This window comes from Gracilinanus agilis, chromosome 3, assembly GCF_016433145.1.
Source record: "Gracilinanus agilis isolate LMUSP501 chromosome 3, AgileGrace, whole genome shotgun sequence".
In the NCBI taxonomy this organism is placed as follows: domain Eukaryota; kingdom Metazoa; phylum Chordata; class Mammalia; order Didelphimorphia; family Didelphidae; genus Gracilinanus; species Gracilinanus agilis.
Genome location: NC_058132.1, coordinates 359830525 through 359846146, shown reverse-complemented (window position 1 = coordinate 359846146; position 15622 = coordinate 359830525). Strand labels below are relative to the sequence as shown.

General features: G+C 34.5%; 1 protein-coding gene across 1 annotated transcript in view; it reads left to right on the top strand.

The window, feature by feature from the left end:
• Positions 1–15622, top strand: part of LOC123239512 (T-cell receptor-associated transmembrane adapter 1) — an 81153-nt gene that overhangs the window by 6284 nt on the left and 59247 nt on the right. The window contains exon 2 of the mRNA XM_044666792.1: positions 13117–13227. Within this exon, the coding sequence (XP_044522727.1) occupies positions 13117–13227 (111 nt within the window). The remainder of the gene's footprint in view (positions 1–13116; positions 13228–15622) is intronic.

Below are 15622 nucleotides of genomic sequence, written 5' to 3'. Positions count from 1 at the left end.
TTCAAATCTAGCCTCAGATATTTATTAGCTGTGTGACCCTGGGCAAGTCACTTAACTGTTTGCTTCAGTTTTCTTCTCTGTAAAATGCGCTAGAGAAGAAAATGACAAACATTCAATGTCTTTGCCAAGAAAATCCCAAATGCCTGTAAGACTGGAAAACAAATAGACAAAAATCCCATGTATATGCACATAAGAAATCAAGTAGGTTACTTAATTTTTCATAAAGGCAATTTTATTTAGTACCTAAGGGGTAAAGGGAAGGGAATGAGCATTTATATAGCACCTACCTCATGCCACGTGTTCTGTTAAGCCCAATTGTTGAAGGAAGTCCCTGCCAGAAGGGTTTAGTATTCAGTAGTCAGTCTCTTTTTTAAACCCTTACATTCTGTCTTAGAATTGCTACAAGTATAGGTTTCAAGGCAGAAGAATAGTAAAGGCTAGGCAACTGGAGTGCAGTTACTTTCCCAGGGTCACATAGCTAGGAAGTGTCTGAGGTCACATTTGAACCCAGGTCCTCCAGTCTCCAGGTCTGGCTCGATCCACTGTGCTACCTACCTGCCCCCAGCCCTTGGTTTTTACTAATATATTCTTAGCACCATACTCTCCCACATTAGGTGCAGCTATTGACAACTTATCCTACCCTAGAAGTTTAGTTTATGCCTAGTGAGAGGACCACATTTGAGTCCTGGTTGGATTAGGGAGTGTAAGCTGGTTCTTTGGATAATCATTGAGAAAGATCATGCTGGTGGTAGATGGGGATAATGCTTCAATCACACTTTAATTTGGTATGGTCAGTAGACAGATGGCATAGGTAAAGGAATAAGAGAAGGAGAGAGGTACATAGAGTCATTTATGTAATAGCAGATTTGAATTGGGAGCACTCCAGGAACATGGAGTCCTTGAAATTCAGGATTTGGAAGACCCACTTTTATTGGGTTCTAGTATGGGGGTAATAGACTAAATCTAAGGTTGCCACTGTAGGATTGTTTTGTTAATATATTATTTTTTGGCTTTGCTGCATGTATCTCATACATATCTTGCAGTTGAAGTCCAGGGGCAATTTGCTGGGACTTAGTTGACTTTCCCTAATTTAGTACATAATCTCTGGAGATTTGGTCATCATTAACTTAGTATATAGTTTTAGCGAGAGATCTTCATGTTCCTCTTAAGCATTCTTAGTTCCTGTTTCCTATTATTATTATTATCATCTTATTCTAGTCACATATCTTCTTATTATACTAGTTAGTGGGGTGGTCATAGGGATCATAACAAAATGTATTTTTAACACAAGACTTCTGCTAAGAGTTTTACAATATCTCATTTGATCATGGCATTTTTAAAATGATAAAGTAGTTAGATGCTTATAACAATATAGTCAAATAAATTAATGAGATCCTTAATTTCTGATTCTTTTTTAAAACTAAATTTTATTTTTTGATTAATGAAAATCCTCTCTCCCCTCCTTTCAAACCCTCTTCTAATTGAGAATGAAAAAAACTCCCTATTAAAAACATGTATAAAAATAAATTTCAACACTGATCATGTCTAAAAAAACCCCAAACCATATCTTATTCTATACTCTCAGTCTTTCAACACTATCAGGAAGAAGGCAGAATGTTTCATTATTAATCTTCCAAGATTGTAAGTTTGTCATTACACTGATCTGAATTCCTAGTTTTTAAAAAGTTTTTTTTTTGTTTTTATATTATTGATGTCATTACATAAATTGTTCAACTGGTTCTGTTCACTTCATGATGCATCAGTTAGTGCAAGTCTTTCCAGGTTTCTCTGAAACTATCTCCTTCAAAATTTGTTATAGCATAGTAGTATCCTATCATATTTATATATTGTAACATGTTCAGCTTTTCTGCAATTAATGAAACACTTCCTCAGATTGCAATTCTTTGTCACCTCAAGAAGAACTATAAATGTTTTTGAATAATCTTAGAGTTTCTTTTCGTTAAGAATAAAATAATCTAACCTGTACCCTATCTGCTTTCTAATTCCTCCTCTTTTCTTCCCTTTTCCTCTTAGTTTACTGTTAAATGAAATTTGTTTCTGTACCCAACTGTGTCTCTAAGTGTGTGTGTGTTTGTGTGTGTGTGTGTGTGTGTGTGTGTGTGTGTACATATATTCTTCCCTTCTTTGATTAGTTCAGATGAGAGTGAAGTTCAAATGTCAGTTACTCTCCCCTACCCTTTTCTTCTTATATTAGATAATTTTACCAAACTTTCTTCTCCTTCCTCTACTGCCATTAGTATATTTCTCTTTGTTTCCCTTTCCATTTTAAAAAAGATTTATCCAGGCATAAAAGAATTAATGGTTGGCCTTCTATCTAGATCCCTTATAAGATCTCTCTTATTAGGGCTCATAGGAGACACATGTATGATCTCCTTGTATTAGAATATGAAAATTTTATCTTTGTTTAGTCCAATATCATTATTTGTTTATATTTACCTTTTTATGTTTCTACTAACTACTATGTTTTAACTTTAAAAATTCTACCAGTTCTGACCTTTTCATAAGGAGTGTGTTAAACATCTCTATATCATTAAAGAATTATTTTTCCACCTCTTAAGATTGTACTCAGTTTTGCTGGCTAAATTATTCTTGACAATAAGCGTAAATTCTTTGTCTTCTGGAATGTCATATTCCAACCTCTCCACTCCTTTAAGTGGTGATTGCTAAATTGTATGTGATTCTAACTATGGATTCTTAAAGATATTTAAATTATTTCTTTCTGGCTGTTTGCAATATTTGTTTCCTTAACTTGTGGATTTTGGTAATAATGTTTTTGAGAGAGCTCATTTTGAGGTTTCTTTCAAAAAATGACTAGTGGGTTCTTTCTATTTTTCCTTTACCCCATCATAATAAGAGATATAGGCAATTTTCTTTTAAGTGTTATTCAAAATGGGGACTAGTTAAATGACTCAGTGGATTGAGAGCCAGGACTAGAACTGGGAGATCCTGGGTTCAAAACCGACATTACATACTTCCTACCTATGTAACAAGAGCAAGTCACTTAACTCTTATTGCCTAGCCTGGTGATGGGCAAACTACAGCCTGCAGGCCAGATGCGGCCCTTCTCCTTCATAATCTTTCAATCATTAATAGGGCTTAGTATCACAAAAATACAAGAATTTAGTAAAAGGTATCATTGTTATTTTTTAATAAATTATATTAGCCCACATAAAGTTTTTTTCCTTTCCTTTGGTTCTCTCTTTAAAAAGTTTGCCCATGACTCCTCTAGCCCTTACTGCTTCTCTACGTTGGAAGCAATACATAGTATTAATTCCAAATGGAAAGTAAGGGTTAAAAAACATTTATTGAAATTAAATCTATGCTCTTTTCTTTGGTCGTGGCTTTCAGATAGTCCAATGACTCAATTTTTTTCCCCTCCTCAATCTGTTTTTCTAGTGAATTTTGCTAGGAGATAGCTTACATCTTTTTTTTTATTCTTTTGTTTTTGTTTTATCATTTCTTCTTGTCTCATGGAGGCATTGTGGAGTATGTTGCATAGGTGAGGTTTGAATTTCATTCCTTTTCCAATTCTTTCATTGCTCTCATTTCTTTTTCAATATTTTTTTCTTCTAGTACTCTCATTTAATTTATTAAAAAAAACCCCAAAACTAAAAAGAAAATTAAAACAAAAAACAAAATTTCCCAAACTATTTTTAACTCTTCCTGGAATTCTATCTGAATTTGTGATCAAGTTGCGTTTTTTCTTTGAGGCTTTGCTTTCAGATTTTTTAAGAGTTATTCTTTTTTTCTAGATTTATAGTATCTTAATATCTCTGTCATTGTAACAATTTTTTGGATTTTGATTATTTTTTTGTTTGCTCCTTCCACCCTCCTTTCTGACTTGGGATTTTATATGAGGGCCAGACTTTGCTCATCTCTGTAGAGATCTGAGCCGGCCTTGTTGTTACTTTCTCAGGGTATTGAGTGTTGTGTTATTCCTTGCTCTTAAGGAAAGTTCACATTGGGAATTTGCAAGCTTTGAGTGCTCCCAAAGTGGTCTGATGCAGGACAAGTTTGATTGAGGTTTTTCTAGTTTGTACTTTACAAGTCCATGGATTGATTTCTGAGCAATAGTGCACATAGACACCATCGGTCACCTGGAATGGATGCTGTACTGGTTCAGAGCAATAGAATTGCATGCTTTCTTTTGGTCTAGAATTCTTTCCCTCATATATCTTTGCAGGATTTAGATTGGGCTAGAAACTGGAACTGAAGCCACCTTCAACTTCTGGAATTGGAACCAGGAGACTCATAAAATATGAACATGCATATGAAATCAAAATGGGTCTTCAATTACTACTCCTTTTATGGAAGTTAGAAACCTATTAATTAAATCAACAACAATAAGCTCCTCACAGCTGAAGGCTAAACAGAAAGAGTTCAAAGATTTACTAGAAGTTGGGTAGCAGAGTTAATAGAAGGCCAGTATAAAAAGACTTGTACAGGGGGCAGCTGGGTAGCTCAGTGGATTGAGAGTCAGATGGGAGGTCCTAGGTTCAAATCTGGCCTCAGACACTTCCCAGCTGTGTGACCCTGGGCAAGTCACTTGACCCTCATTGCCCACCCTTACCACTCTTCCTCCTAGGAGCCAATACACAGAAGTGAAAGGTTTTAAAAAAATAAATAAAAAGACTTGTACAAAAATATTTATAGCTGCGCTCTTTGTAGTGGCAAAAAATTGGAAAATGAGGGGATGCCCTTCAATTGGAGAATGACTGAACAAATTTTGGTATCTGTTGGTGATGGAATTCTATTGTGTTCAAAGGAATAATGAACTGGAGGAATTCCATGTGAAATGGAAAGACCTCCAGGAATTGATGCAGAGTGAAAGGAGTAGAACCAGGAGAATTTTATACACAGAGACGGAAACACTGTGATACAATTGAAAGTAATGGACTTCTCTACTAGCAACAATGCAATGAACCAGGACAATTCTGAGGGACTTATGAGAAAGAATGCTATTCACATTCAGAGGAAGAACTATGGGAGTAGAAACAAGAGGAAAAACCATTGCTTGATCACATGGTTCAGTGGGGTTATGATTGGGGTTTTAATGTTAAAAAAATCACTGTTGAAAGCAATAGAGAGAAATATGGTCTATTAGCATAATCTATGGACCGCATCAGAACCAGCATAGTTTGCAAAGTCTCTATGCTGTTTTCTGTGACCTGAAAGTCAGGTCACAGAATGGATGGCCTATCCAAAAACCTTTGACTCCTCTTTATGGCTCCTTTCATTATTAAAAACATATTAATTTAGTTTTAAGGACAGCCTCAAGATTTATAAAAAGCCTAAGTAGCTTATATAGTAAACCAGCAATTAAGGAGTTAACAGTTTTCTCTCAAAGACAAAAAGACAGAAATTAAGCTGCCAGGCTATGAGTGCTCTCCTAGACAGTTAAGGTCAAAATCAGGCAAGCTAGACAGTTAAATATTCTGCCAGATGCTTTCCAACACAATGTTAAAAAACTTATTCATGAAGTTATCTCTAGAAGTATAAAACTTTTCACTAAAATAGCTTGTAGATAAATAGGAGACTCATTCTCAACACTGAATCTTGTTTCATTCTGGATCTAATCTTTTTGAGGTAATTCCTTTACCTTGAGCTACTGTACAACTATGATTCTATTGTGCTTTGTAAGTCATATGTCAGTCATGATCTATCCCCTTACTATACTCTATTGTGCTTTGTAAAAGCATATACCAATCATGAAGTAATTCTGAAACCTTGGCATGTCTGCGCAGATGCAAAACTTCTTTGTGCTTTTGTGTGAAATGGATTTTGAATTCTGTATATATAAAACTTGAAGCTTCATGTCAAAAGTTATTGTCATTCTTTCTCACCTAAATTGTCACCTCCCAGACCCCTGGAGCTGTTGGATAGTTTTCAACAGATCACTCTACTGAAAATATGAAAAACATGGAAATAGGTTTTGAACAATGATACATGTATAACCCAGTAGAATTTCTTGTCAGCTCTGGGAGGGGAGAAGGAAAAGGGGTGGAAAAAATAATAAATCATGTAGCCATGGAAAAGTATTCTAAATAAATAAATAAATTTAAATAAAAAAAAATAGAAGGCCAGTCTTTGGATCAGAAAGACCTGGACTTAACTCCTCCCTCTGATGCATACCCTAGGTATGACAATGGTGAAATTATTTAAATATCTCAATGCTCTAGATAATTCCTTAAGATTTTGTTACCTACAAGATAAAGATCTTATCTGTATTAGAGAAGGTTTTCACAGTAGGAGTTTCTTAAACTGATGACATCAGTGAACATTTGGTCTCTAACTGCATAAAATACTGATTCATTATACTAGTCTGTACTTGCTATATATTGTTGATTTGTCTCTATAGCCATTCATACATATAATATTCATAAAATAATACCATGCTATCTCTGGAGAAGGCTCAGTGGTTTATAAAAGGATCTTTCATATTAATGTCTTTAGCTTGAGAATTTAAATATTTAACTCTACACTCTTCAGTTAAATAGATCATTATCTCTCATTTCTTTAAGTTGGAGAGATATATCATTGTTAACACTCAGAAATTTAAAAGAAGCATATCATTCATTGATTCCACGTAAGCATAAATTTAGGCAACAGCATTAGAAAGGCAATTGCCTTCAAAGGAACTATATATAAATGTGTCAGTGAGTAAGTAATGTTGCCAAGGGGTTTTATAACCTTAAGGCGGGGTTTAAAATTGGTCAGAGTATTCTGTTATGGAATATATTTGTACACAAAACTCTGAGATACTATGTTGCTCTTTTCCCATTAGAAAATTATATTAGTAATGCTTAGTAATGTCGAAAATCCTGAGAAATAAAAGGAGCAAAGAGGAATCATTGAAAATTATAAATAGAAGGAAACTTGAAAGGTGATGGTGGTAGTAGTAGTAGTAGTAATATTTTTCCTCTTCCATTTGTCTACTCTATTCCAAATGCTTTGCATCTATTTAAATGATTAATGTTCCTTCTTTTATTTAGCTATTTTCTGCAACTAGTTAAGCAAATACTAAAAATTCTTCCTTTTATTCCTCCCTTCCAACTATATATATTTAGTAACTTTATTGTATTGTAGTGTTTCTTTGCTTGGTACTCCTCCTTATTTCTCTTTTCTTCTATTCTTTCACCTCTATGCTTTTATTCAATTAAAATAAAGACCCACTTATTTTAGCCACCTTCATGATAGTTTGCTAAACAGCAATGATGATGGCAATAATAACTTTTACATAATACTTTATGATTTGCAAAGTGTTTTGAAAAACTCTGTAACAAGAACAATAACAGGATAGCAACTTGTTCTAATATATTTTTTTATCTAAATTCCTTTAAACATAAAGATAAAAAGACAGAATACTAAGTTCCATTTAAATAGTGCTCTTTATGATTACAAAGCACTTTCATTTTATTTCAATATATATTTCTAAAGTGATATGTTTTTAGGCTTTTAAGCTACTGTACATTGATTATATTTAATGATTTCATTTTGTCTACCCCTCTGCCTTTAGATTACGTGACATCTAAAGTCAGACAAGTGAGAATCCATGTTGTTTTTAAAAGACCTCTTGAGAAGGCATTTGAACAATATCTAGAGGAATATTTATGATGTTACATTAAACATGTTTCCCCAGTCTCAAAGGAATATACAAAATGGACCAAATTCTACTGTGGTGTTGATGGCATGTTTTACAACTACTATTAGGATTTTCTCTGAAGCCTTCCATGTAAATGCAGCTTTATAGTACTAAGCTTATTGTTTCTTTGTGGCTAAGAGCAAAATTATTTTCTACAGGGAGTTAATGGACTAATACAATTATTTCAAAGCTCCATTTAATTTGAAAAGGGGAAAGAACACTTCTATTTGACAGTATAATAGGAAAAATCATATCATCACCAGTGTTGGTTGTAATTTCTATAAAAATTAGGATTTTCAGGTTACTTAATTGAAAAATATGGGAATTACAGCAAATTAAGTGTAATAATGTAGGTCATGAGGCTGGTGGCCTTTTAAAATGAGACCTCTCAGATGCAACTATGATTTCTCTGCTTTCCAATATGGTTCTCAGCTTTGAAGGACCTGATTTTATCAGCTCATCCAAGGGGAAATCAGAAATAGGAAGGAAATTTTCTTTTCTTTTTTTACAAATGGCTTCATTTATTACATCTACTCCTCCACCAAGCTAAAATCATCCCTGGCTCCCTTCACCATTACACCACTCAAAAAAACCTCAGGGCAGCCCAAGTCCTTTGTCTCCCCACTCCCACTTCAGTAGGTCTTGATTGCCAAAAACCCAAAAGAAATAGCATTCACTTCTTATGATCATAGCCTAAGGGAATTTCTTTTCTCTCCCCATTGCCCACTAATTTGAGGTAATTTCACCCAAGGATTTTTCTTCCTACCTCCCACCTCCAACCCTGCAGTAGAAACACAACAAATAGTGGCTACCACACTAGTCTTTTGTTTTCACCTCATCTTTACTTCTGAATGGATTCTTCCCCTATCCATTATCTGATGAGCACTCATTAAAGGCTATAGTTGCTTACCTCCACTAATATCCAAATCTCTATATATGGCCCAGGGTTCTTAGAGACTTGAAAAAAAAGGAATACAAACTTTGTCACACCTTACCAAATTGGGACTTTGAATATGCTCTAGTGATGGACTATATATGTTAGCTGAGTTGCAGCCTGGGGAATTTCAGAGAGGTTCACCACCAATTAGACTTCATGCTGATGACTTTTAAAAAACTCTTAGCATAATTTTTTTCTTATAAAGTTAAACATAAAGAATGTGTACAAGGACACAGTCAAAATCAAAAGAAAAAAAATCACAATGACAATAAAAAAACAAGCTTTTGGGAAAAGAAAGGGGAAAATGGAGACATTGAATCTCAGCTCAGTGCTTTATCGCTTATACTCATTACAAAGCTTCTAAAATGATATAATTGTCTTAGATTACCTCCATTCCAGCATTGTCCGGCTGTATACCAGGCAACGTCTCTATACATTCATAGATAACAAGATTCATATTAATTCTTATCTTCTGAAATATTCTTTGGTCACGCCTCTCTCAAAAAAGATTATTTTTTTTATTTCAGGTGAATATGCTTTGTACATTCTATTTCAGTTGTGGTCCTTTGTCTATTTCCAGGGCAAGTTGTGCTCTGGTGATTTTTTGAGCCCTGGTATCTCTGCTAAGTTGCAAGAGGATGAATGCTAAATTAGAGTAGGGTGGTGTATGATATATGTAGGTAAGGAAAATACCCACACCAAAGAAATAATGTAATCCATTGGAGAATTTGATCAAATTCATCAAAGAATTGGTTATTGAAAGAGATAATTTGACACACAATTTTGGTGAAATAGAAGGAACACTGCACTTGGAGTCAGAAGATTTAGATTTAAGTTTTCTATTTGCTAATTATGGACCTATAGGCAAATCGTAATCTCTCAGGATAAATTTCTTGCTGTGTTCTAAATGAGGATATCTTGCTTCACTGCCTGCCTCTCAGGGTTATTGCAAACATCAAACAAGATAATGTACATGGAAGCTTGTTGTAACCACAAATTGTTTTATAATGTAAGGTAATAAATAGGATATATTTACTAGGCTTATTGGAATACTCATGTCAGTGGGTGAGGCTTACCTTCTCCCTCAAACTTGGCTCAGGACACACTGATAGTTTCTTAATTTCCAGCCCTACTTTTTCAGGGTTGATTTTTAAGCCTAGATTCCATACATGAGATGATTATCCCCTTTCTTCATTTCAGGCTAACAGTTTTAAAATGACAGTTTCCACATTAAAGTTCTATATTATAGCTAGGTGGAGCAATGGAGAAAAGGGAAACGGGTTCAAATCTAACCTCAGGCACTTATGAATTGTGTGACTTCTGACAAGTCACTTAACATCCATCAACCTCAATTTCTTTATCTATAAAATGAGATTACTAATAGCACCTACTTCTCATGGTTGTTGTAAGAACCAAATTAGATAATATTTATAAAATGCTTTGCAAACCTTGAAACACTATTATTAATGCTAGCAGTTATTATTAGTAGTTACCACTTAAAGAACATCTAAGAAGAGTGAAGTATTTGCAAGAATACATTTCTGAAGATATTAAAAAAAATTCCTATCAGAGAAGGGAGAGTCAAAAGTGATCAATATGGAGGCACAGATAACTCATCAACAAGCTTAGGTTTTTCTTTCTTTTAAACCCTTATCTTCCATCTTAGAAATGAGGTTCCAATGTATAAGAGTGGTAAGGACTAAGAAATTGGGATTAAGTGACTTGCCTAGAGTCACAGATCTAGGAAGTGTCTGAGACCAGATTTGAGTCCAGGACCTCCCATTTCCAAGCCTAGCTTTTTATCCATTGAGCCACTTAGCTGCCTTGAGCTTAGGTGGTGTTTTTTTTTTTTTTTTTTAAGTTCCGAAAGATGGAAGCAAGAGCAGGTATTAGACTTAGAGGATGAATAGAGGAGCATTTAATTAACAATAACCTACATGGGTAATTCCTTGGACTTCAGAATCTAGAGGGTTGGTCAAGTCTTTCTGTGTTTCAGCAGAGCAGGGTTTTCTGGTCAGGAACGTGTTTTGTCATTTTTATTGTGGCACAGCCTATGATGAGAACTCAGGCTTGGCTGTTCCAGAATCTACATGAGAAAAGTCAACCTGATATCTTTCCTCTAGTTACTATAAAGGATAGTATCAAACAAGGAAGATAGTTCTTGACAGTTCTTTTGAATATCTTCAATGAGAGCCAACCTTCCTCTTTTTATGATGACTTTGATTTTTGAAAATATTCAAAAGTCCTTAAGGGCTGAGATCACTTTCCTCATAGAGATCAAAGATTAAAACTGAAAGAAGTTACAAGTGAGGATTTCAAGCAATGCTTTAAACAATTAAGGCATCCATGAGAAAAATTTGGGGTGTTTGACATGCCTACTTTGTATGACAGTGTACATTTGGATAACTTCAAATACTTTTGACAAGGAAAAAAGTTTCATTACTTGACAATCACATATCATAGAGAATACCAACAACCAGAAGGATTTTTATAGAAACCTTAGTCCAATTCTTCATTTTATAAATGTGGAAAGTAGGAATCAGAAAGGTAAATAGCCTTCTGGGTCATCTAGCTAGGAAGTAGTAGAACTAGAAAATAGAAAATAAGTACTTTGACTCTCAGTCTAAAATTTGTTCTACCATGCCACAGTTTCTCTACATAAACATACACACATGCATTGTATGTAACAACAACAAAAAAAATGAAACAGTCCTTGCCCTCAAAGAGCTTATACTTTAGAAAAGGAATAACACATTTATGTAGATAAGTATAACACAAGATAAATTAAGAGGAGAAACCATTAACAATTTGGGAGGCATTGTAGGATGATATAACAGAAATTATATGTGTGTAAATAAATAAATACACACCTACTTGCACATATAAATATATACACATGTATGTATATGTACATATGCACACACATGAACTACTGGATGCCAGTAAATATCACATGTGAGATCTCTTCTTTTTAAAAATATTTTTTTCTCCTATTATATGTGAAAAATAATTTTTAAACATTCATTTTTTAAAGTTTTGAGTTTCAAATTTTCTCCCTTCTTCTGACTCTCCCTCTTTCTCTCCCACCCTGCCTTCTCCCTTTCCAGAGATAGTCAGCAATTCGGTATGTATTTTACATGTGCAATAATGTAAAATATTTTTCCATATTAGTAATTTTGTGGAAGTGATCTTTGAGATCTGTTAACATTATTTCTGGTAGTCCAGGAACTCAAATTGCTTGTGATTATCATAGTAAGGAGAGAAGAATACATGTAACTGTCCATTATGCATGCATATATTATCCATGTACAGTCTGTGAACTGTTCCTCAGGTCTACCACCATGTCCCCCTGAAGCTGCTATGTTCCTAAATGTGACTTTCCCCTATTATTCGACAACTTTCTGTTTCACCCAGATCAATGGAAGGGAATAATGGATTATTCACTACTTTATTTTCTTCCATAAATGCATCTAGCTAGCTTTAATTTTGATGATAAGGAGTCAGAAAAAGAAGGCTGCGTAGGGATGTGTAATTTAAATGTAGTATAGGCAAAAACTTCCTATCAAAAGGTGGAATGAGATGCCTATGGAGGTAGTGGATCCAGATCAGTAGAGGTCTTCATGCAAAGTCTGGATGATCCTTTGTTGAAGCATCTGAGCTCTCTTCCAACTTGGAGATTGTGTGCTGTTGTATATAAAAAAAGAGGAAGAATTTTAGGAATCTGGTCTATCTGTTGAAAAGAAGAAGTGGTGGGATGGGGGAAATGGTTTAGGATATTGGAAAAGGTATGAGAAATTTGTTTTTTGCAACTATCAACTATATCCAACTAACCAACCAATCAAGTATTCAACCACCAGACCAAGCACCATCATCATACTTCATAGAAATTCTGCAACTTGGGTTTTATTAATATCCTAATTTTACAGATGAGGAAACTGTAGTTGAGATGCAGTGATTTGTCCAAGCTCACAAAGCTGGTGTCTGAGGTTGGATTTAAACTTAGATATTGCTGTCTTTTTTTTTTAACCCTTATCTCCCGTCTTAGAATCAATATTGTTTTGTTTCCAAGGCAGAAAATGATAAGGGCTGGGCAATGGGAGTTAAATGACTTGTCCAAGCTCACACAGCTATGACTTGTTTGAGGCCATTTTTAACCCAGGGTTTTCCGTCTCTAGGCCTGTCTTTAAGTCCAGTGCTAGATAATTCTAACTACCTAGATAATTCTAACAGAAAAAAACAAACAAGAAAACATACTTAGAACAAATTCAAAAAAGTGTTAAATCTTCATAGTCACTGTATTTATAGCTTTAATATCAATGGTGATCTACAGCTTTGACTGTTAAAGATGTCACTCATTCTAGGTATTTGGCTTCTTAACAGTTTTGGCTAATATTACATTTTTTTTCATGGATTTGCCTAGCATTCAAGCCATAAACAATGTTAATTATGTGCTAAACCAGATTAAAAATACAACTAGCAATCATCTCATGCTAAATATATTTGCCTTCTTTTTCAGGAAATGATCAATGTCCCCTTTTTGTCTGGGGACTTTTAGCCTTCTTGGGTTTGTCACTGATTATATCCCTTATCTTCAATGTTTCCTACTGGGTGGAAAGGCAGCGACAAGGTAAGATAGATATAATCCAACCTGAAGAATTTTTAAATGACTGTAACTATTAGGTTTAATTCAATTTAATTTATCTAACATTTGTTTCATGCTTACTATGTTAAGACCTTTTGCTAGACACTTGGATTAGAATGATGAAAATAAAATAGCCCTTGTTCTTAATCTGGCATTCTACTGAGAGGATACAACATTTATACAGATAAGTCTAATGCCAGGTAATTTGAAGAAGGAGAGATCTTTAGCAAAAGGAGATGGGGAAGATGGAAAGCTTAAGAGAAGCATCATTAGAACTGAACCTAGAAGGAAGATAAGTGTTCTAAAAGCCAAAAATGAGAGGGAGTACGTTATAGGCATGTCTGTAATGCCTCTGTAAATAAAGACAAGTGAGGTCTAGAATTTGGAGAAAGGGTAGAGTCATATGAAATAAGGCTAGCATGAAAAAGACAAGTTGGAGTCTTATTGTGGCAGCTCTAAAAAATCATATTAAGAAGTTTGTGTTTTATACTATAGGCAACAAGGGGGCCATCAAAAAGGTTTCCCATTCATTCATTCATTCATCTAGGTATTCATTCATTCATTCATTCATCTATTTATTTATTCATTCATTCATTCATTCATTCACTTATTCACTTATTTATTCATTCATTCATTCATTCATTTATTAAAGCCCTTACCCTTCCGTCTTGGAGTCAATACTGTGTATTGGTTCCAAGGCAGAAGAGCGGTGAGGGCTAGGCAATGTGGGTTAAGTGACTTGCCCAGGATCACACAGCTGGGAAGTGTCTGAGGTCAGATGTGAACCTAGGACCTCCTGTCACTGGACCTATGTCATAAAGGTTTTTGAGAAGAAAAGTGGCAGGTTTGGACCTATCCTTAGAAGGATTGTTTTGACAACTTTGTCATGTATGGATTGGAGAAGAAAGGATATGGAGGGAGAGAAATAAATTAGGGGACTATTAAGATAGTCTAGGCAAGTGATGGAAAAGATTTGAACTAGGTTGGCAATATGAATTAGATACTAGAAAGAGATGGAAAAGTAGAATTGATAAGACATGACAATTGATTTGATCTGAGGTAGGGTGAGAAAACATTTTGAACTTGAGTAACTGAGAGGGTGATCACTTTCATCTCAAGAAACTCTATCAGCATTTAAAGAAATGGAATTACTTTATTTCCTTTCTGAGATTATCTTAATACAAACTTAGAATTTTCAAGAGTCCCCTTAAAGCTAAAATTTTTATTGATCAAGCTGACCAGAAACTGTGGTTTCTGGTCTTATACCTAGGTAATAAACAGGGAATAAAATGACACAGGAGATCCAATATGAGATTAACTCTAGCCCAAAGGCTAATCTAGAAGATTCTTAGTTTTATAATGGCCATGATTATTCTGATGTGTTGTATATGGGGAGGATCAAGGAGCCAAATGATCTCCTTATGCATTTGTTTAATGTTACTTAGGAGTGGAAGACAGTGCAAAGTTCAAATTTTGGTGGGATCGGTTCAGTTTTGGGAGTTCCTTCAAGGACCAACTTGATTTTCTGTAGTTCTCTAGAGTAGGACCAAACCTAAAACTAATCTAAATCTCCTAGAATTGCTTGAGAACAGATACTAATACTCTGTAACTAACCCAGGACCTAAGAATACAGAGAAAAGGTATAAATGGCTATTGGTTGCCTGTATGGTGCACATAGCAGTATGAACATCCCTTAGTAGGACATGCTCTTATTGAAGTCCACATCTGTTCTGGCTCCACATCCTAGGTTATCACATTCTAAAACTTGGCAACCAGTGGCAAGGGCTATAATTTAGTGTGAAGGAATAAAAGACAGAAAGGAGAAAAATTCCACCATATTAGTGGAAACATTTTCCTATTAATGAATAGGAATGCATTCAGTTTAGTTGATACATAACACACATATACAATCAGATGTCCATGTTCCTTTAGAGCAGCAATTTTAAACCTGGAATTCATGAATTACAAAAAGTATTTTGTTGAATGTATTTCAGTATAATTGAATATAATTTTCTTTGTTGTCTTATTTTGGTTTTTTTATTTTTTATTTTTTGCATTAAAACATTATTTTGAGAAGTCCATAGGTTTCAATAGTCTATTAAAAGGGTCAAGGACAAAAAGAATGGTTAAGAACTCCTACTCTCTGACATACAATAAACAGTATTAATCTATAATCACCTTGAATTTGACAAAAGTAAAGATCCAAGTTTTGGAGATAAAAATTCACTATTCACCAATATTTTTTAAAAACTGTTGGGAAAAACTGAAAAATAATTTGGCAAAAACTAGGTATATGTCAATATCTCACAGCATTTACTAAGATCAAAATAGATTCATGAATTGGACTTAAAGGGAGATAGCATAATCAAATTAGAAGAGC